The sequence below is a fragment of the Neoarius graeffei genome, chromosome 17 (genome assembly GCF_027579695.1).
Source record: "Neoarius graeffei isolate fNeoGra1 chromosome 17, fNeoGra1.pri, whole genome shotgun sequence".
Classification (NCBI taxonomy): domain Eukaryota; kingdom Metazoa; phylum Chordata; class Actinopteri; order Siluriformes; family Ariidae; genus Neoarius; species Neoarius graeffei.
In genome coordinates this window covers 62,742,322-62,766,258 of record NC_083585.1, presented here as the reverse complement: position 1 = coordinate 62,766,258, position 23,937 = coordinate 62,742,322, and the positions used below count along the sequence as shown (strand labels likewise).

General features: G+C 49.2%; 1 protein-coding gene across 1 annotated transcript in view; it reads right to left on the bottom strand.

Moving 5' to 3' along the window:
* The window catches only part of LOC132864402 (tripartite motif-containing protein 16-like), a 61,137-nt gene extending 37,970 nt beyond the window's left edge, over positions 1–23,167 (bottom strand). Inside the window, exon 1 of the mRNA XM_060897824.1 lies at positions 22,568–23,167. Coding sequence (XP_060753807.1) covers positions 22,568–23,167 — 600 coding nt within the window. The remainder of the gene's footprint in view (positions 1–22,567) is intronic.
* Between the last annotated feature and the right edge of the window lie 770 nt (positions 23,168–23,937).

Genomic DNA, 23,937 nt, shown 5'->3' with positions numbered 1-23,937 from the left:
CAGCGTCGTACTCCGGGGACAATGTGAGGATCCTGCTGTCAGTGGAGACTGGCTTCCCCACTGAGAGCAGGGTGAGGTCTTCGGGGAAGGAGTCACTCTGTGCCTTCCTGAGGAGTGCCATCTCCGCTTGCCTGTAGTCCTCAGCTGTGATGGCGGGTGTGGTCGCCCCGTGACGCGCTCTGACTGTGGCCTCCAGCAGCTCTGGATATTGACTGAAGTTCCCTGCATCAGGCAACGCAGGGTCAGAGGTCACGGTGATGTGGCCGCAGAACTGGGACTTCCGCAGCTCGGTGGCGTCCTGCAGCAGCTCCACTGATGGTGACGGTGCACTGATGAACAGGCACGCTGAGGTGGAAGACCGACGCTTGACAGCCTTGGCGGGGCCTTGAAGTGTCCACCCAAGGCGTGTCTTCAGGGCAATGGGTCCACCTGGTGGGCCTATGTGCACAGGCTCGATGGGGATGAGAAGGTCTGGGTAGTCAGACCCAATGAGGAGCAGCGGACGGGCCTGAGTAAAGGAGTGAAGAGGCAGCCCTCTGAGGTGGCGGTAGGTCCTTTGGAGAGCCTCAACTGGGTGTGAATGAGGGGACAGTCCCAGTTCGGGTGATGTGAAGGCCCGCTGTATCTTGTACCGCTGCTGCGGTTGACTGAGGGATGACACAGAGAAGGACACTGACCTCCCCGGCACCGTTCTGATGTCATGACGGATGGTGCGGAGGGCCAGGTTCTCACTCTGTCCTTTGAGGCCAAGCTGCTGCGCTGCTTGGGGGAGGAGCATGGTGCGCTCTGACCCGTCATCGAGGATGGCGTAGGTCTCCATCTTCTTGCCCCCGTGGTGAAGGAGCACCTTCACCATCTTCAGCAGCACACAACTACCTCTCCGTGCTGGGTCGAGGTAGTAGGTGGATGGCTGGCTGGGTGAAGACAGTGTCGCAGTCTCCGGCCTGCTTTGTGCATTCACCTCATGCAGTACCTCGAGGTGCAGGCGATTGCACTTCGGGCACCGTGCCTTGAGGTAGCACTGAGCTGCTTGATGGTCGCGTCCACACCTCCAGCACTTCTTCCCGGTCTTGATCCACTGGAGCCTTGGTTCCAGTGACATACTCTTGAACGCAGTGCACTGGTTGAAGTAGTGCTCCGTGCTGTTGCAGAAGGGGCAGTACTTCTTTGGAGGCTCCACCTTGGCGGGTGTGCGTGGAGCTGACTTTGATGGCTGCTGAGCTGACTTGGTTGGGGGGTCTACCAGCAGGACCGTGGTGGAGCGTGTGGCTGCTGGCTGCTTGCCTCTGGTGCTCCGCTGCCGCTCTGCCTGGCTCGCTGTTGCCTTTGGCGGGTCGTTGGTCTCGTCCAGCTGCACACCAACCTCATGCTGTAACCATGCGGCGAAGTCCAAGAGTGTGGGGACAGGCACACGGTCTGGGTCGATGTACCGCCTGAAGGCAGTACGCAGCTCGTGAGGCAGCTTGGGCAGCAACCGAGACACATGCGAACCACACCGTAGCTCAAGCTGTTCCTGGGTCCCCATCTTATCCAGCATCCCCACCAAGGACTGCACCTTCAGGGCGAAGTTCCTGAAGCCTCTCTGGTCACCGCTCCTGACAGGGGGCTCAGCCAGGACCTGGTTGATCTGCCTGAGTGCCAGTTTGCGGGGCTGCCCAAAGAGCTTCGTGAGGGCTGCCATCGTATCACTGTAGGGATAGCTGCTGTGGCAGTAAGCATCCGCTACCAGGACAGCATCCTCTAGCTTCAGGTGGTCCAGCAGGATCTGATATTTGAAGCGCTCTGTCGCGTCGGGTGGTAGGACGTTGTCGAGCGCCAGCTGCATCCTGTTGAACTGCCGTGGGTCGTCCTCGGTGAACGCTGGGATTCGCATCTTGGGCCCGCGGTAGGTCAGCTCCTGAGGGGGAAGAGATGTCAGTCGCTGTGGGACAGGTGACAGCCTGTGATGATCTGGTGCCACTGCCCTCTGACCGGCCGACACCGGTGATGACGTCCGCTGTCTCTGAGCAGACGAAGGGCGCCATGGGCTGAATGGCGCTGAGTACTGTGGGGTGGCAGGAAAGGGTGAGGACGACGTGAATGAGTGACCCCGTGGCAGATTCATGCTCCTCAGGTGCTCTGTCAGCTCTGCCGTCAGTAGTGTTGGCAGATGGGGAGCTCCTCCGTGTGGCGGTGTGGACGTCGCTGCCTCAGCTCCTGCGATGTGTAGCCGAGGTAGAGGTGACGACTGCTCTGCCACCGGGGCGCGGCGATGTCCACTGGTTGAGTCAGCAGGGCTGTATGTTCTGTCATGCTGCAGTGGTGATGATAGGACTGCTGGGGGGGTTCCAGGCGTGACGGCTGGAACCTGGATGTCCCTCGCTGGAGTGCGTGGAGGTGATGCATAGTGTTGTTGTTGCAACAGGTACTGCACATCCCGCTGCAGCTGCCGATTGTCCTCCCGTATCTGCTGAAGGGCGAGGAGGATAGCTGCTGACGTGTCCAGGGGAGTCTGCCCAGCAGGGGGAGTGTGTGATGGCTCCCGGGGCCTGCTGTCTCCCACGTGGGAAGAATCATCCTGGGTGTGTGCGCCGTCCTGTGGCAGCCGTCGCTGAGCCTGGGTCACCACGTAGTCATCCAGGTGCCTGGGGTGGTGGGGCTCACGGCGAGGACGGGCACTGCCATCATGAGTGGACATCCTGACTGTGTAGAATGCTGTATCCGGCTCGAAGGACCATATAAAAATGGGTGTCCGGTGATGGACAGGGTAAAGGACTGTATAAGGGGGACACTGGATCGGGTATACAGCAAGCTACACAGGCTGTCCGGTTAGAACAGGAATTAATGGATATCCACTCACGAGAAACCGTGTAAACCGTGGTTTTACTAGAAAACAGAATAAAATACAAATACAACAAGACATGAGCAATAATATACACACAAGCAATAATGTAAATAATGACAATGATATAAATACAAATACACATCGCATTAAATATATATTAACGCAAATGAATAATAACTATATACAATGTAATACAAATGTAAAACACACAAATGAATACTATATAAGTAAAACAATGTAAAGCCCAATGAATGCTATTTACACCCCATAATAAATAACACAACACACTAGATACTGACTATATACACGATATGTACACAATATGTACAATGTGTACAACGTACACGGAGGATGAGGATAGCTGCCTACAGCAGCTATCATTACCAAGGTGCGTAGTGCAACTGCTTACAGCGAGTCACACCCGCATGAAGACACAGAGTGTGTCGGCTGAATGAAGGGGAGCATGGCTCCTTTAAGCGCTGCCCCGCGCTGTATTGCGCATAGAAGGTTAGAATATGTGGCGCGGTTATGAACTGTACATACCACCACTACACTCCCAACACGGCAATGGCTAATAATGAAATGTGCTCCCATAACAAACCGTGGTCGAGAAAACAAGCGCTATCATTACATGGCTACTGAACAGAACAGAACAAACACGTAAGAAAATAGACAGACACAGGATGAGAGAAAAAGAGAAGAAATACTCGCTAGCCTTACCGCCACATGTAACAGTTACAGATAACGAGTACACACATAACACAGTAGCTACACAACAATAAACAACTTACATTCAAGGACGCACGGAATGCTCACACGGCACAAATGATGGACGTTGGATCCTGACACGTCCGCGATAGAAAGACAGAAAGCAAGAAAGAAATGAAACAGAGAGAGAGAGAAACGGATCCAAATATTCACTGATGAGAAGCAGGTGTTGCATGGAGTCCCGTCTGATGTGTGCTGTGTTTTCCTCGATGTTTGTGCGCATCTTATATAGTCCACGCAGCACAGTGTGATGGACAGTGGCGCCAGGGTGTCTGAAGTTGGCGTGTGATGGACAGTGGCGCCAGGTTGTCTGAAGTTGGCGTGTTGTAACATGCCCTGACAACTAACGAGTTGGGAGCCACTATGTCTGACAAGGGTGCCTGTTTACTACTTTTAAAGGTCAAAATAATTAAGACCTGGCACCGCAATTCTGAACACTCTCTCCTTAAGAAGGGCGCGGTCACTGGGAAGACACACAAACACATCAATTAACAACAGGTGTAGTGATTCTGCCACTTAACTTTCCCGACTCCGCCCTCCTGTCACAGACCGATGCTAGACCACGCCCCCGCTGCCACATACCCCCACCGCCCGACTCAGGCCGGGCAGCCGTCCGGCCCGCAGCCGACTCCCCCCCTTGACGGGAGAGGAAGTCCGCCACGACCATCTGCGCCCCTGGCCTGTGGATCACCTTGAAGTTAAAGGGTTGGAGTGCCAGATACCAACGGGTGATCCGCGCATTGGCATCCTTCATGCGGTGGAGCCACTGGAGGGGCACATGGTCCGAACAGAGGGTGAAAGGGCGTCCCAGCAGGTAGTACCGGAGGGCGAGGACCGCCCACTTGATCGCCAGGCACTCCTTCTCGATGGTACTGTAGCACCCCTCACGCACCGACAGCTTGCGGCTAATGTACAAGACAGGGCGATCCTCCCCCTCCACCTGCTGGGACAAAACGGCCCCCAGCCCTCTGTCCGACGCATCTGTCTGCAACATAAAGGGGAGAGAAAAGTCAGGGGAGTGTAAAAGTGGCCCCCCACACAGTGCAGCCTTAACCTTAGAAAAAGCCCGCTGGCATTGCTCCGTCCACTGGACCGGATCTGGTGCCCCCTTTTTAGTCAGATCAGTCAGCGGGCTGGTGACGTCCAAATAATTAGGTATAAACCTACGATAATAGTCAGCCAGCCCCAGGAACTGTCTCACCCCCTTTTTGGTCTTGGGCCTCGGGCAGGCCACAATCGCTGCAGTCTTGTTAATTTGGGGACGCACCTGCCCGTTGCCCAAGTGGAAGCCCAGATACCGTACTTCCACCCGCCCAATCGCACACTTCTTCGGGTTGGCCGTGAGACCTGCCCGCCTCAGCGACCTAAGGACGGCCCTCAGGTGTTGTAGGTGCCGCGGCCAGTCATTACTATAAATAATGATATCATCTAAGTACGCGGCCGCATAGGTGGTGTGGGGGCGGAGGACCCTGTCCATCAGCCGCTGAAACATAGCAGGCACCCCAAACAGCCCAAAAGGAAGTGTGACGAATTGGTGTAAGCCGAACGGTGTGGAAAAGGCCGTTTTTTCACGGAATAATGGAGTCAAGGGGATCTGCCAATAACCCTTTGTTAAATCCAGTGTCGAGTAAAAACGAGCCATGCCTAGCCGATCGAGCAACTCATCAATACGAGGCATTGGGTACGCATCGAATTTAGACACCGTGTTTACTTTTCTATAGTCCACACAGAACCGGACCGACCCGTCGGCCTTGGGTACCAAGACCACCGGGCTGCTCCAGTCACTGTAGGACTCCTCGACGATGCCCATTTCGAGCATGGCCTCGAGTTCTTCCCGAACCACCTTTTTCTTGTGTTCGGGTAATCTGTAAGGGCGGCTACGCACTACCACCCCTGGGGGCATCTCAATGTGGTGCTCTATGAGGTTAGTGCGGCCGGGCAGGGGTGAGAACACGTCCGAAAACTCGGTCTGCAACTGGGCAACCTCCGCGAGTTGGGTCGGGGAGAGGTGGTCTCCACAGGGGACCGGAGAGGGACGTGATGCTAATGTTCCTTTTTGAACCTCCGGCCCCAGCTCCGCCTTCTCCGGAACCACCGACACCAACGCCACGGGGACCTCCTCGTTCCAGAGTTTGAGTAGGTTGAGGTGGTAAATCTGTAGTGCCCCACCCCTGTCCGTTCGCTTCACCTCATAGTCGACGTCCCCGACTCGCTGTGTGACCTCAAAGGGCCCTTGCCACTTGGCGACTAATTTAGAGCTCGATGTGGGCAACAGTACGAGTACTTTCTCTCCCGGTGCAAACTCTCTAAGGCGCGTACCCTTGTCGTACAGGCGGGTTTGCCGTTCTTGGGCCTGCCGCAAATTCTCCTGAGTTAGTTGTGTGAGTGTGTGGAGTTTTGCACGCAGGTCAATAACGTATTGAATTTCATTTTTGCTTGGTGAAGGTCCCTCCTCCCAATTTTCTCGGAGCACGTCTAAAATGCCGCGCGGCTTACGCCCATATAATAATTCAAACGGGGAGAACCCCGTGGAGGCTTGGGGGACCTCTCGCACTGCAAAGAGCAAGGGTTCGAGCCATTTATCCCAGTTACGCGCGTCCTCACTTACAAATTTCTTAATTATGTTTTTAAGGGTGCGATTAAACCGTTCCACTAAGCCGTCAGTTTGTGGGTGATAAACGCTGGTGCGGATCGGCTTAATACCTAATAACCCATACAGTTCATTCAGTGTTCGTGACATAAACGAGGTGCCTTGATCAGTCAGAATCTCTTTCGGGATTCCAACTCGGGAGATGACGCGGAAGAGCACCTCTGCAATACTGCGTGCTGAGATATTGCGAAGAGGCACTGCTTCCGGGTATCGCGTTGCATAGTCCACCAGAACTAATATAAAGCGGTACCCTCGTGTTGACCGATCTAATGGCCCAACGAGATCCATCCCAATTCTTTCGAACGGGGTCTCGATTAATGGTAGAGGGTGCAAAGGCGCTTTTGGAATGGCCGCTGGATTTACTAACTGGCATTCGCGGCATGCCGTACACCACCTACGGACATCACCGCGAATCCCCGGCCAGTAGAATTGGGCCATTATTCGGGCTAGTGTTTTATCCTGCCCTAAGTGTCCAGCCATGGGATTAAAGTGAGCCGCCTGGAATACCAATTCCCGGCGGCTCTTTGGAATTAAAAGCTGCGTGACTCGCTCTTTAGTTTGAGTGTCCTGCGTCACTCGGTATAATCTATCCTTCATAATCGCGAAGTAGGGGAAGGACGGGGTGGCGTTCGGCTGGAGCATTTGACCATCGATTACTCTCACTTGGTCAAAAGCATGCCGCAGAGTCTCATCTCACAATTGCTCTAATGGGAAATCCGCGAGGGATTCCCCAATAGAGAGAGGAGGAGCCGGCGGCTCCTCACTCTGGCGCGGAGATGATGTAGACGGCTCTGTGACAGCTGCTCCTGCCAAAGCGACACCGGGACCTCCCCCTATCAAATGGCAGGACCCACTCTTGACTAAGTGTGTCATTAAACCCTGAAATCCCGGCCAATCAGTCCCCAAAATTAAAGAGTGGGTAAGGCGAGGATTAACCGCCGCCTTCACTATAAATTTTTCCCCTCTGAAAATAATGTGGACCGACACTAAAGGGTAGTTGTGAACATCCCCGTGCACACACAACACCTTCACCAATTGTGCTCCCCCCAATGCTTCGTCTTGCACCAGGTTTTGGTGGATTGAGGTCTGATTACAGCCCGAATCCACCAACGCCTGATATGTATCCCCTTGGATACTCACCGGTATGCGATATGCTCCGGCCCGATCGAGGGCGGCTCCTGGCGCGTTGGGGATCCGAACCACTGCGCCCACCTCCATTATCGAGCACTGCTGTTGGAGGTGGCCCGGTTCCCCGCAGCGCCAGCAAACCGGCCCGGGCTTCCTCTCTGCACTAGTGCTCTGGGGCTCACTCACCTGAGGGGGGGGAGAGACAGACACAGAAGGGAGACACGGAAGGGCACTGCAGGTGCTGCGGGCCGGCTGAGGTGGCGCCGGCCCCCGTCTCCGCGGTGGGGGAATGGGGCAAGGAGAAGACACAGGAGGAGGGGAGAGAGAGAGAGAGAGAGAGAGAGAGAGAGAGAGGAGAGAAGAGAAGAGGTCGTCTGCTGTCCTGCCGTCGGGACAGCCGCCAGATGATCCTCCGCCAGCTCGATTGCCTGATCCAGCGACGCCGGGCGGTGGCACTGGACCCACTCTGTGGTTCCCGCTGGTAGACGCGCGACGAACTGTTCCAGTACCACCTGGTCGATGAGTCCCTCAGCGTCGCAGCTGTCGGCCCTCAACCACTGCCAGCAGGCGTCCCGGAGTTGCTGGCCAAACGCGAACGGCCGGCCGACTTCCTCCAAGCTCAGAGCGCAGAAATGCTGATGATGTTGCTCCGGGGTGCGTCCCACCTGCTGGAGGACGGCCCGGCGAAGGTCCGCGTAGGCCAGCCGGCGGTCGGCGGGGAGCTGTAGCGCGGCCAGCTGCGCCTCTCCCATTAGCAGGGGGAGGAGGCGCGCCGCGCGCTGTTCCACCGGCCACCCCGAGGTCTCTGCTACCTGCTCAAAGAGCGTGAAGAATGCCTCGGGGTCGTCCTGCGGGCCCATCTTCGTGAGGGTGAGGGGGGAAGGGCCCGCGGCGGTGGAGTTGGTGGACCCCGCCGACGCGAGGAGGTGCCGGAACGCCCGACAATCTTCCTGTTGCGCCAGCACCAGGGCCTCGAACCGTTGTTCTTGCTCCGTTTGGAGGGCGAGCAGCACCTGGTGCTGGCTCTGTTGGGCCGTGGCGAGGGCGTGGATCAGGTCGGCGAAGGTGGAGGACTCCATGGGGCTGTTGTCTTCTCTGCTCATTTCCAGGTTTCGGCACCACTGTGGCAGTTCGTGTAAATGGGTGGAGCACAGAAGGACGGCAGGACAGAACTGAGTTCACAAAAACTTTCTTTATTCAGCTTTTCAGCTGCAAACACACACTCAGACACACGCACACACATCAGCTGTCTGGTTGTGGAGAGACTCCCTCTGCTCTCACTCTCTCTCCTTAAGAAGGGCGCGGTCACTGGGAAGACACACAAACACATCAATTAACAACAGGTGTAGTGATTCTGCCACTTAACTTCCCTGACTCCACCCTCCTGTCACAGACCGATGCTAGACCACGCCCCCGCTGCCACACTTCCGTTTTATGATGCGCCAAATGTTTTCTATGGGTGAAAGATCTGGACTGCAGGCTGGCCAGTTCAGTACCCGGACCCTTCTTCTACGCAGCCATGATGCTGTAATTGATGCAGTATGTGGTTTGGCATTGTCATGTTGGAAAATGCAAGGTCTTCCCTGAAAGAGACGTCATCTGTGTAGGTACAGTCCGTCTAAGAACTACAACAACCCGTCTCTTTAAGAAACTACATTTCCCATCAGCCAACTTCCGCGTTGACCTATGTCACGCGTGGATGGGATCATCTACGTCACATCCTCCAAGGTCTTCCCTGAAAGAGATGTCATCTGGATGGGAGCATATGTTGCTCTAGAACCTGGATATACCTTTCAGCATTGATGGTGTCTTTCCAGATGTGTAAGCTGCCCATGCCACACGCACTAATGCAACCGTCATACCATCAGAGATGCAGGCTTCTGAACTGAGCGCTGATAACAACTTGGGTCGTCCTTCTCCTCTTTAGTCCGAATGACACGGCGTCCCTGATTTCCATAAAGAACTTCAAATTTTGATTCGTCTGACCACAGAACAGTTTTCCACTTTGCCACAGTCCATTTTAAATGAGCCTTGGCCCAGAGAAGACGTCTGCACTTCTGGATCATGTTTAGATACGGCTTCTTCTTTGAACTATAGAGTTTTAGCTGGCAACGGCGGATGGCACGGTGAATTGTGTTCACAGATAATGTTCTCTGGAAATATTCCTGAGCCCATTTTGTGATTTCCGGGCGGCACGGTGGTGTAGTGGTTAGCGCTGTCGCCTCACAGCAAGAAGGTCCTGGGTTCGAGCCCCATGGCCGGCGAGGGCCTTTCTGTGCGGAGTTTGCATGTTCTCCCCGTGTCCGCGTGGGTTTCCTCTGGGTGCTCCGGTTTCCCCCACAGTCCAAAGACATGCAGGTTAGGTTAACTGGTGACTCTAAAATTGACCGTAGGTGTGAATGTGAGTGTGAATGGTTGTCTGTGTCTATGTGTCAGCCCTGTGATGACCTGGCGACTTGTCCAGGGTGTACCCCGCCTTTTGCCCATAGTCAGCTGGGATAGGCTCCAGCTTGCCTGCAACCCTGTAGAAGGATAAAGCGGCTAGAGATAATGAGATGAGATTCATTTTGTGATTTCCAATACAGAAGCATGCCTGTATGTGATGCAGTGCTGTCTAAGGGCCTGAAGATCACGGGCACCCAGTATGGTTTTCCGGCCTTGACCCTTACGCACAGAGATTCTTCCAGATTCTCTGAATCTTTTGATGATATTATGCACTGTAGATGATGATATGTTCAAACTCTTTGCAATTTTACACTGTTGAACTCCTTTCTGATATTGCTCCACTATTTGTCAGTGCAGAATTAGGGGGATTGGTGATCCTCTTCCCATCTTTCCTTCTGAGAGCCGCTGCCACTTCAAGATGCTCTTTTTATACCCAGTCATGTTAATGACCTATTGCCAATTAACCTAATGAGTTGCAATTTGGTCCTCCAGCTGTTCCTTTTTTGTACCTTTAACTTTTCCAGCCTCTTATTGCCCTTGTCCCAACTTTTTTGAGATGTGTTGCTGTCATGAAATTTCAAATGAGCCAATATTTGGCATGAAATTTCAAAATGTCTCACTTTCAACATTTGATATGTTGTCTATGTTCTATTGTGAATACAATATCAGTTTTTGAGATTTGTAAATTATTGCATTCCGTTTTTATTTACAATTTGTACTTTGTCCCAACTTTTTTTGGAATCGGGGTTGTATTTGTAGTAAACTTATATGTAGACATATGGATATACATATATAATTAATTAATTATATGATATAGTCATAGAGAATTGATATCTGAATAGTTGAAGTAATAAATAATATACAGCATATATATATATATATATATATATATATATATATATATATATATATATATATATATATAAGGTATTAAGTGTATGTAAGTGTATTGCTGGCGCCAATAGGTGTCGCTGTTGGATTACGTTTTGATAGGAGTTCGATATTTTGGAATTGCTTTTTGGTCCCTCTGTTACCCCGTAGGGTTGATACCTGATTGTAGTTCGTTCGCCATTTTCTTTAGTATTGATAATCAACCCTATAGGTAAGCCACGTACTTTTCCCTCAGATTTAAACTATAAAATATTTGAAATATGACCCCATGAAAGTTCGTTTTGTTGAGTTATTTTGTATGTTGAAATATTAAGCTCTTACGAGCTGAGTGATTTGTGAATCTAACACTTGTATTTTTTGTATTATAAACGGTTTACACTATGACTGAAAATGAATGCTAACGGCAATGGGAATTTGTATGGAGCTGTATTAGCCTTTTCTAGCAACGTCTTTTTTTTTTACTGTTTGAAAACTTATTCGAGTATTGATAATCAACCCTATAGAAAAGCAACAATAAATCAACCCCATCGATCCCGAACCCCTCCGTGTGCGTCTGAGTCCTTCCAACCAGCTGTGCCCCCGTCAGCCGCCCACTACACAATAACACAATGCAGAGCCATCGGCGTGTGGAAGTGCCAGAGAGCCGGCAGGCGAGCGCAGAGTGACAGAAGAGCAGGGTTACATCTTGGTGCTGTGACCCGGATGGTGGCGTTGCATTCTGAGGAGGATATCATACATCCAGACTGGTATCGAATATTGAACTGTGAACTGTTTATCTGATGAATGGACTTTTGCCAGTGATTTTGTGATCTTCATCCCTTTATATCCTTTAATGACTTTTATGAATCTAAATCATTTTTCTATTGCAATTTGAGAATTTTTCTGCGTATTTTGAGTATTTATGAGTGACATTTAAGTGGTATTACTGAATTTTTATGATATATGACAACTTTTGGAGTTTATCTATGCTTGTTAATGCAGCTAACTGGTATTTAGTGACATTTTGAGCTTAAAACTGAAGTGAACTGATAGTATTTAGCTGAGCATCCTTTTATTACTTATTTTACTTACTTTACTTGCTTTAAGGAACTGATATAATTGCTTACTCTATTAGTATTGAATCACACACTAAAAGTTTTGAAACTTTTTTTTCTGTGCACACAGTACATATCCACATTCATATTACATTGCTATGACATTTCATTTGCTCTCCACATTCTACATATAAACAAGATGACACAGAATTACACTAACCCAGCACTTGAGTTGCAGTCCCCCTCCACTGTGATGTCCAGCCTCTTACCTCCAGCTGCTGATGTGCTGCCACCCCTTGAGCGACACACTACCCCGCCCCTCATGCGCCCGTCTTACATGGATCAGCACATCACCTCAGCCCTTCCATCCAGGCTGCTCGGCTCCAGGGCTCCAGGACTGGTACCCCCACTCTGCCTTGACACCAGCCCTGTCACTAATCCCAGCAGTTTAACAGAGCAATTGGCAGGTGCTACTCTTCCCAACCCCAGTGTACATGGCTCCACAGGCCCCCTGCCTCTGCAAATAACCTCCTCTAGTGTCAGCACCATACCAGTAGCTCCATACCTGTTTACTAAGCCCTTCCCAGTTGCTCACCCTTATGCACACCAGTCAATTAGACCAACCCCTCAGGTGCTTCTAAGCTACCCACACTCCACCCCTGCTACCCAGGTGCCGAGCCACGTTTTCAACCACTACTGTCAGTGAGCACAACCAGCAGTCCCGCCACTACAACGCCGGCCCACCAAGTGCATTTTTCTTACACTGCTCTGAGTCCATTGCCTCTACCCACTCCTCATGTGAGCGCCCTGAACACAAACACCTATAGCCCCCAAGTAGTGTCAGAGCATACCACTGCTGGTGTACATCCTGGCCCCACCACATTGCCCAGTCTGTACACTTATCCACATGTGCCGCAGTCAGTCATCCCTGTTCAAGCCATGGCCAGCCAAGTCCCCCCAGTGTCAGCCTATGGTGGCTTCATGCAAACTCATCAAGTGAAAAATGTCCCAGTTTTCACCGGAAGCCCTGACTGTAAGATCCTAGTGGAGGACTGGATACGTGACATGCAATACCTTCTAGAAGTGATAGAGCTCCCTCTGCACTTGCATTTTTCCACGGTGGTGAGGCACCTGAGTGGTGAGGCTCGAAAGTTGGTTCTAAACCTGCCTGCCCATACCCAGACCCCAGAGAAAGCCTTTGAGGAACTGAAAGCAGAGTATGGTGGCACGCAAGGTTCACTAGACCCATTGGCTGACTTCTATGAGTGGAGCCAGAACCCCGGTGAGTCTGCCTGCTCCTTTGCCATAGCTCTAGAGTTGAAATTGCGGGATGTGGAAGAGAAGCAGAGGGGTGGCAGGCCCTTCCCTGATCGTAACAGCAAACTCGTCCGACAGTTCATGAGAGGCCTCACTGATGAAGAAGTGTATATGAGAATAGCACCCATGACACCCCGTCTTATGAATTTTCGAGAGCTGCAGTCTGAGCTTCGCGACATGGTAAGAGAAAGCAAAAGGTTCCAGCCCCAAAACAGAACAAAGAAGGCAGGAACACAAGTTCATGTCATGTCAGAGGAAAGAGAAAATGTGGAAAGTTCTCAATTGTCTGAGCTGACAGAGATGATATAGAGGCTAGCTCGCAATCAGGAGGAACAAATGGCAAAGTTGTCCCACCTTGAGCTAAGAATAGCTTCACCACCCCCTGCCCCCCTACCAGCAGCCCAGCCAGCACCGGTGAGAGCAGCCCCACGCCCAAACTTCATCTGTCACCATTATGGTAAGCCTGGCCACACCGCCCGAGTTTGTAGAGCCGTGCTCCCCCCTCTCAGCTCGGCTGGGACTCCCCAACCTACCACCCCTGCCGAGAGGCCCACACCCCAGTCTGCCCAGTCGTTAAACGCTTAAAGCCCGTGGTCGCCGGGGCAACCATGGGCATCCAGCAAGAGCCCCACTCACCACAAAGAAACGAAAGCACTGGAGACAATGGAACACCCATAGTCAGACCTAGGAATGAGGGAGAGGTTGAAGTTAATGGCATGAAGTGCAGGGCTCTCGTTGACTCTGGTTCTCAGATAACCAGTATCATGCACAGCTACTGGCAGAGCCACCCTGTCTTAAAGGGGCTGCGATTAAAGCCATCCAAGTTACCCATCGAAGGTGCAGCAGGCCAGGCTGTTCCCTACCATGGTGTTGTACATATTGACCTGAATGTCCTTGGAAAAGAGCATAAAGCTGTGCCTACCTTTGTCGTTCCTGACTCTGACTACCGCTCTTCAGTCCCCCTTCTTGTTGGCACAAATGTCATTCGAGCCTCCCGCAGTCACCTCCAAGCGTTCTATGGCCAGCAGTTCCTACACCTGGTGAAGGAGAAGCACTCAGAGTGGTATACAGCACTGCTGAAGGTGGGGAGTGCTGAGCAGAGTGAAATGCATGACATCGTAGGTCCTGCTGTGTACACCGGTCGCAAAGTGCATATACCTGCAGGGAAAGAGATGGATTTGAGGTGCAAGATTCAAGCTGGCCCCCAGAGAAAGACCTACACCGCCCTGATCGAAAGCCAGGCTTCGGTGCGGCTTCCCCAGGACCTCCTGGATGCCAAGGTCCTTGCCGATGTACAGAGAGGGTGTGCTCCAGTCAGAGTGATGAATCTCTCCCAGCGTGTCATAACCATCAAGCCCCACACTCACCTGGCCAATGCAGTCCTGGTACAAAGCGTCATGGAGTTTCCTGAGAACAAACAGGGTGAAGCTGGCAATGAAGGTGCATGCCTCAGTTTGGGCCAAGTCGTGACAAGTTGTGGAGTGGACGTAAGTGAAGCGGCTGTGGAGAATAAAGACCAGCGTGCCTGCCTCCAAGAGCTGCTTGACAAGAATGCAGATGTGTTCTCCCAGCATTCCCTGGACTACAGTCACACCACAACCATACAGCATGAGATTCCACTGGTGGACTCCAGGCCCTTCCGACTGCCGTACCGGAAGATACCCCCATCCCAGTTTCAAGACGTGCGGCAGATGCTGACTGAGATGGAGGCAGCAGGGGTCATCCGTCCCAGTAAGAGCCCTTATGCTTCACCAGTGGTGGTCGTGACCAAAAAAGATGGATCGCTGAGACTGTGCATTGACTACAGAAAACTCAATTCCTGCACCACCAGAGACGCCTTCCCTCTACCAAGGATTGAGGAGGCCCTCAAGTCATTGGGGCAAGCCAAGTACTTCTCCACACTTGACCTTACCTCCGGTTACTGGCAGGTGGAAGTTGCAGAACATGATAAGCACAAGACCGCGTTCAGCACTCCCATGGGCCTTTTTGAGGTGAACAGAATGCCATTTGGCCTCCAAAATGCTCCCTCCACCTTCCAAAGACTGATGACCTGCTGCTTCGGTGACTTGAACTTCACACAACTTCTTATTTATTTGGATGATTTGATAATTTTTTCCTCATCATTTGATGAACACTTGGAAAGACTGCAACGGGTCTTTGACAGACTTAGGGAGCATGGCCTGAAGCTTAAGCCCTCAAAGTGCCAGTTTGTTCGGAAGGAAGTGAACTACCTCAGTCACCTGGTGCCGGCACATGGCATCAGGACGGACCCAGAGAAGATCAGCCGGGTGAAGGACTGGCCGTGGCCAACAGATCGAAAGGAAGTACTCCAGTTCCTCAGGTTTGCTGGCTACTACAGATGGTACGTGAAGTCCTACTCCAGTCTGGCTGCTCCCTTGTACCGCCTCACCTCAGGGGACCCCAGAATGAAGAAGAGAGGGGCCCAGAAAAGTCCACGCCCCGAAAAACCCTTTCTGTGGACTGTTGAATGTGAGAAGGCCTTCCAGGCACTGAAAGTGAAGCTGACCAACGCACTGGTGTTGGGCTATCCAGACTACAGTCTACCGTTCCTGCTGCAGACTGCAGTCTACCGTTCCTGCTGTGTTCTGGATGCAGACGTATCCAGAGATGGGCTCAGTGGTGTGCTCGCACAGATCCAGGGTGGAACAGAGAGAGTCATCGCATATGCCAGCAGAGGCTTGACCCCTCCTGAGACAAGGTATCCTGCACACAAGCTTGAGTTCCTCGCTCTTAAGTGGGCAGTCACAGACAAATTCCATGACCACCTTTATGGGCGCAAGTTCTCGGTTCTCACAGACAACAATCCCCTGAAGTACGTGATGACCACAGCCAAACTCGACGCCACCGGCCAGTGGTGGGTTTTTCACCTGTCAATATATGACTTCGACATCCAGTACTGGAGAGGACAAGACAACTCCAACGCCGATGCCTTCTCACGTCTGTCTTACCAGGAAGTCACTGAGATCCTGCAGACCTGTCCTCAGCAAGTGATCAACGCTGGGCAGAGGCATGATGCGGCACAAGTCGTCCAGGGAGTGGAGTCCCCCACTGTGGAGATTGCTGCTGTGATGGAGGAGCCTGAGAGCCGTCAGTCACCAGAGTCCAGTGAGCTATATGCAGAGGTGGGAATGGAGGCACTGCCTGCCATGACAACACAGGAGATCCGAGCAGCGCAAAAAGAAGACCCAGCCATCGGCCCAGTCCTGCACTTCAAGACCCGCAACCAGAAACCAAGCCGTGGTGAGAGGATGGAGGTGAGCGCAAGTGGGGGCCTTCTCTTAAAAGAGTGGAGGAGATTGGTGGTGCGAAATGGTGTCATGTACCGCCGGGTCCGGGACTGCCATAGAGGATGGGTGGAGCAGCTAATACTGCCAGAGAGCCTGCGTGCAGCTGTAAAAACCGCTCTTCATGATGACTCTGGGCACTTGGGATTCGAGAGAACGCTGCAGATGATACGGGAGAGATTCTACTGGCCAAGAATGTTCCAGGAGGTCAAAGCCTGGTGTGAACAGTGTGAGCGATGTTGCCTGAGAAAGACCCCCATGGCCAACGTCAGGGCTCCCCTAGTCAGTATCCACACAAGTGCACCCATGGAGCTGGTCTGCATGGACCTTCTGACGGTTGAGAAGTCCAAAGGTGGCCTGGAGAATGTGCTCATTGTCACTGACCACTTTTCCCGTTATGCGCAGGCCTACCCCACCAGAAACCAAAAGACGGGCACAGTGGCAAGAGTACTGTTTGGCTTCCCCGCAAAGCTGCATGCAGATCAGGGGCTCAACTTCGAAAGTGCCATTGTGAGGGAGCTATGCAAGTGTACCGGCATCACTAAAACACACACAACACTCTACCACCCCCAGGGCAATGGGACAACCGAAAGGTTCAACCGCACCCTGATGAACATGCTTGGAACACTAGAACCTCACTTGAAGCCCCGCTGGCACAAACATGTGGATGCCATGACCCATGCCTACAATTGCTCACAACACGACTCCACGGGGTATAGCCCATACTACCTGATGTTTGGTAGACATCCAAGACTCCCAATTGACCTGATCTTCCAGTCCTCCACCGTTAATAAGCCCTGCGAGTACAGTGACTACGTCCAAACGCTGCATGACTCTCTGATGCAGGCCTATGCTCTGGCTAGCCAGACATCTCAGCATGCCAAGGAACATCAGAAAAAGTACTATGACCGGAAGGCCAGGAGTGAAGACTTCGACACAGGGGACAGAGTCTTAGTCAAGGTTTGTCAGGTGGAGGGGAGGCAGAAGTTGGGAGACCGGTGGGAGTCACGCCCATACATTGTTGTGAAGAAGCAGCCCAACTTACCTGTTTACGTGGTGCGCCCTGAGAGTGGAGGTCCTGAGAGAGTTGTTCACCAAAACCTCCTTACCCAGTGCATGTTCCTCCCGGTGGAGCGAAGCAGCAGAGTGGTCTTGGAGGAGGGCCGGTCAGATAGTGAGCCGTGTGAGACCGATGGAGAAGAGGAAATGGAGAGTGGGAATATACAAGCAGTGAGAGATGGAGTGGCAACTGAGACAGATGTGGAGGAACAGTGAAGTATGGAGCAGGCCAATGTGGAGGCACAGGCAGATACCCCAGTGACCAGTGCTGGAGCTGCTTCCTCTGAAACGAGTAACATCCCAAGGAGGCACCCGAGAAGGAATCGACGTGCCCCCCTGAAACTGTCATATAAGTGTCATATCGTGAAAACTGAGACTGACCAAGAGAAGATAGAGAGAGGAAGGAAATTGTGGCAAAGAGCCAAAGCGAGAAGAGCGGCTGGAAACATCTAGGACCACTAGTGCACACACCTAGATGACTGCTAGTCCCATGTATGCACTTAATACTACACACATCACACACCACACACTTATTTTGTTTTTTATCTTTTGTTTAAATCTCTGAGAGTATGGTATATATATGTTTGGGTGAGTCTAATGGCGAGGACGGCATCTCTTAAAGAAGGGGTGGATGTAAGGTATTAAGTGTATGTAAGTGTATTGCTGGCGCCAATAGGTGTCGCTGTTGGATTACGTTTTGATAGGAGTTCGATATTTTGGAATTGCTTTTTGGTCCCTCTGTTACCCCGTAGGGTTGATACCTGATTGTAGTTCATTCGCCATTTTCTTTAGTATTGATAATCAACCCTATAGGTAAGCCACGTACTTTTCCATCAGATTTAAACTATAAAATATTTGAAATATGACCCCATGAAAGTTCGTTTTGTTGAGTTATTTTGTATGTTGAAATATTAAGCTCTTACGAGCTGAGTGATTTGTGAATCTAACACTTGTATTTTTTGTATTATAAACGGTTTACACTATGACTGAAAATGAATGCTAATGGCAATGGGAATTTGTATGGAGCTGTATTAGCCTTTTGTAGCAACATCTTTTTTTTTTTTTACTGTTTGAAAACTTATTCGAGTATTGATAATCAACCCTATAGAAAAGCAACAATAAATTAACCCCATCGATCCCGAACCCCTCCGTGTGTGTCTGAGTCCTTCCCACCGGCTGTGCCCCCGTCAGCCGCCCACTACACAATAACACAATGCAGAGCCATCGGCGTGTGGAAGTGCCAGAGAGCCAGCAGGCGAGCGCGGAGTGACAGAAGAGCAGGGTTACATATATATATATATATATATATATATATATATATATATATATATAAGGAAGCTAAATAATCAATTTATATTGACTAAAGTAGAGGGGTAGGATTAAATAAGTTTTTACTTCAGCCCACTCCTTTTTGGACATGTAAACTCAAAACTGCTTAGTGTGTCCTTGTTTGTATTTTTGCCTTGTTTTCTTTTGTTTTGATATATTATTATTACTTATTATTTAAGGTTTATTTTCTAATTTAGTGGCTTTTTACGTGTTCTTGTTGCAAATGCTGTTTTGCTTTTCTTGTTATCTGCTTATTTATTCATTGTTAGTTTATTTCGAACATGTAAACAATCATCATCATCATCATCAATGTCTATCTTAATAGCATTAAAACAATGTGTTTCTGTCTTTGTTATGCCTTAAAGTAGCGCTAAATTGTGTCATTTTGCTACGTTTTGATGGCAGCACTGTGAATGGAAATATCAGAAGGTTAGATGCATTCCATAGCCGCTATCTGAAGCACTGTGTCCAGTGGGCACCAGCCTTTATGGGCAGGAGATGCAGTCTCTTATGTGCGGCCTGCATGCATGTGAGACGGAGCAGGGAAGAGATGGGGAGAACATTTTCTCACACACCAATGAACTGATACATAACTTGAATAGGTAAAATGATTGAGATTTTGACCCAACCCGCGTTTTCCTCCTAAAAAACAACCCGGACAGCCCGACCCGCGGGTTCTGGGTCAACCCGCGCAACACTACTGGCTATGATATAAGAAGATTCTACAACCCAGAAACAGATGGGAGCTCCGCTTTTTGGCAGTGCCTAAATCTATACATTATAAAATAGGAGAATTGCATTGATCTTGCTCCTGAATTTACCCGTGATATGCACTTTAAGGTACTCATTAAACATAAAGTTAACATGGCAAGCTGAATGGGATAAGGAAAAGAAAGGTAGACACTTATATAATATACAAAAAGATATCTCAAGTAGCAAACCTAGTTACCCAAACAGACAGGAGGAGGTTTGGTTTACAAGACTGAGAATAGGCCATACTGGATTAAATTTCATTTCATTTTATTTGAAAGGGTCCATGTGCAATTAAAAACATAAATGTTGCCATTTGATGCATTGCACCAGAGTTAGCCTTAGGCTAATTTACATCTGCAGTCCCTACTTAATGGCACAGAAAAAATCACTCAGCAAGTGTTGACATGAAGAATACAAATAAAAACAATACAGATAAAACATCAAATATCACTCAGCAAGTATTGACATAGAGTACAAAAAAAAAATGTCACTCAGCAAGTGAAGACAATACAATAAGGAAGTACCCTCACAGGTATGTATACACGCGCGCACACACACAGTTAGTGGGTACATTGTTGCGAGAGTTTTAGGTGTTTATGTTTGCTTTAAAGTCACCAAGCATGTCAGTTTTTTAAGTTGTCTGAAATGGTGTTCCATTGTGTGATAGCTTTAACAGAAAAGGCTGCCTGTCCAAATGCTGACTAGCGAAAGGGTACAGTGCAGCTATGTACAGAAGCTATTCTAGTGGACCTTACAGAGCCACGGTAACAGACAAACTTTTGCAAACAGGTGGGAGCCAAGCCATTTAGGATTTTGTAGACACTACATACGTTTGAGAAAAATCTGAAATTATCAAAAGTTAGGAAATTGTGCCTATGTAGTATGTCACAGTGGTGGTATCTAAGTGTCTTCTTGTCAAATATTTTCAGTGCCTGTTTGTACAGTGATTCTAAGGGCCTGATTGTTGTTTGACTAGCCTGCCCCCAGCAGGTGATACAGTATGAGATGTGTGAGAAAATAAGAGCATGCAGAAATATTTTTGCAGCCTCTGTGGATAGAGAGGATGTGATCTGTCTGAAGTTAGCCAAGTTATATTTAATAGTTTTTGTCATCTTCTTGATGTGTTTTTTGAAACTCAGGTTTCGATCAAGTAGTACACCAAGATATTCAAATTCGCTGACAGTCTCAATCTGTTCACCATTGATGCAGATGTTTACATCTGAGATGTTTAGGTTAGTTTTGGAGAAGAACATGCCTTTTGTTTTGCTTACATTCAGGGTAAGGCAGGATCGGTCGAGCCACTCAGCAACTCCAACCAGGGCATTGGTTAATTTAGTCGCAGCTTGCTGGGCTGATTTTGCATGTACATATAAGACAGTGTCATCAGCGTAGAGCTGCACTTCTACATCATGACAGTACTGTGGGAGGTCATTAATGTATAAGCTGAAAAGTAGTGGGCCTAACACAGATCCTTGAGGTACACCCATTGTGCTCCTCAGGTAACTGGAGCGTGCATCTTTACTTTTCACACACTGCCTTCTATTGGATAGATATGATATCCATGCAAGTGTGTTGGAGGAAAGGTTAAAGTTGGAAAGTTTAGACATGAGGACATTATGATTAACTGTGTTGAAGGCTTTACTTAAGTCTAAATAACAGCTTATACCTTGTAAACAAACATCCATCTGGAAAATGTGAACTTTGTGGAGTGAGAGAGGATGTAGATCATGTTCTTTTAAGGTGCTTAAAATTCTACAGACAAAGAGAAAAACTGAAGAGGGAAGTGAATGCAGTCAAGAAAGCCTTTTTTTTTAAGACACCTTATTAGGGGGCGGCACGGTGGTGTAGTGGTTAGCGCTGTCGCCTCACAATAAGAAGGTCCGGGTTCGAGCCCCGTGGCCGGCGAGGGCCTTTCTGTGTGGAGTTTGCATGTTCTCTGCGTGGGTTTCCTCCAGGTGCTCCGGTTTCCCCCACAGTCCAAAGACATGCAGGTTAGGTTAACTGGTGACTCTAAATTGACCGTAGGTGTGAATGTGAGTGTGAATGGTTGTCTGTGTGTCAGCCCTGTGATGACCTGGCGACTTGTCCAGGGTGTACCCCGCCTTTCACCCGTAGTCAGCTGGGATAGGCTCCAGCTTGCCTGCGACCCTGTAGAAGGATAAAGCGGCTAGAGATAATGAGATGAGACACCTTATTAGGTGAGCCTAGATCAGAAAACATCACTTGTGCTATGATAACATTTATCAAAGAAACAAAATTAGCAAATAGAATTTAGTTTGTTGTTTTGTGGTGTTTTTCCTTTTTATTCAATTTTTCTTTGAAATGACATCCATTTGATTGCACCTCAGTCCAGTAGATGGCGGTAATACACTTTGCTTGTAAACTGCCATAAAACCTGACAGAAGAAGACTGATCTGAGAGCAGTGTGCGTCATCACTGTTCCCTTTTATTTCTCAGTAAGTTTAGAGGGGGGAGACATGCACAGTGCACATCTGGATTCATGGGAGTTATTTATTTGTTCAGGTTTACTTCTTTAAGGTGCTGTGTGTACATTCAAAACCACACTCAATTCCACCGGATTAAAGGAACCATCAGTGAACATTGGGATTGAACTTCATCAATCTAGTGAATGTTCACATTAACACCGAGTTTTGACCAAAATCTCTGCAGAGATTTGAACTTTCCAGAATCGGGATCATTCATCCCAAAGAAGTTTTCAGAAATGGACCACAAATCCACTCACATTCAGAAAAATAATTTTTTTTAACCTGTAGATCATTAAATGTTATGAAATATGATCTCCAGTTACAGAGCTTTTAACACAGTCACGTGAGCACTTTAGCTGTAAAATGCTGGAAGAAGGTTGTTGGGTGTTGGCTGTTTAAAGCAGACTAACTGGTCTGACCTCTTTAACATTTCTTTACATATTACTGTTTGGAAATAAAAATTTACTTCACAGAGAATGACACTCAGAGAACCAATTAAATCCACTGAATAGAAATTAGATTAGAAATAGAATTTGTATAAAATGATTTGGAAAAGAAGAATGATGTCCAGTTCTCACCTGTTTTTCATTTCTTTCTGCTTTAGTTGAAACTGTTTCATGACCTTTATGTTCATCCATCATACACAAATAACAGATGAAGCTTTGGTCAGTATGACAGAAGATCTCGATCAGTTTGTCATGTTCAGAGCAGATCTTCTCTTGGAGCTCTGCACAGGCTTCAACTAACTTGTGCTTCTTAAAGGCAGGAGACAGGTAGTGAGGTTTAAGATGATCTTCACAATAGGAGGCCAGACACACCAGACAGGAGTTAGTGGCTTTGCGTTTTCTCCCAGTGCAGGAATCACACTCCACATCTCCAGGTCCAGCGTAACAGTGAGCAGGAGAAGCAGCTTGGAGTTCAGTCTTCTTCAGTTTCTCCACCACTTCAGCCAGCATGTTGTTCCTGCACAGAACAGGCCTTGGAGTGAAAGTCTCTCTGCACTGGGGGCAGCTGTAGACGCCCTTCACATCCTCCTGATTCCAGAATCCATTAATACACACCTTACAGAAACTGTGTCCACAGTGAATAGTTACAGGATCCTTCAGGAGATCCAGACACACTGGACAGCTGAACTGATCCACAGAAAAATGATCTACTGAAATACCAGCCTCTGCCATTTTTCCTGTACTGAGAGAGAGAAAGACAACTTTCTGCTGAGTTTCGTTTTCTCTGAAATGAACTTCCTGTTTCTCTGTGTGTTTTGTGTGGCAGAGAGAGTGGGCGTGGCTTTAAAGAGAGGGCTCCTTTTTTGTAATGTGTAAGTAGGGGCCTGGCTATGTTAGCAAATTGCTATTCAGTGTGAAGAGATTTGAAACAGTGTGTGTGTATTTCCTACAGGGCATATAGACTTGAACAATCTTACCAGTGATAGTTTAAATGAACAATGAATGCATCTCTCTCTCTCTCTCTCTCTCTCTCTCATGAACAGGATTATGAAGTGATTAATTGATCTGACCATCCATCCATCCATCCATTATCTGTATAGTAGAGTGGGGTAATATGCCCCCGGCCTGTTTTACCCAAAATAACCACCAGATGGTGCAAAGTTACATTTCTATTGTTGCTATGGACTGGCTTGACAACGGGGATATACAAATATCCACTGTGGATTGCATATCAGCAACGCAGTGGAGAGAAATCAAATTTCATGGTAAGTGATATAATTTTCAGATATCAGTAAAACTGTATTTAGATAGCTGCTATTTCGTCAGATATCACAGCTGTGTATGTGGTATGAGTAGACAAGTCAGTCCGTTAAAAAAAATACATTAGGTATAAAAAGTTGAATCACATTTTGAAAGTAAGACCCTTTTTTGTAAAAGTGTAGTCTGTGGGGTAAAACACCCCCTTAATGGCGGGGTAAATGGCCCCCAGGGGGCATCGTTTC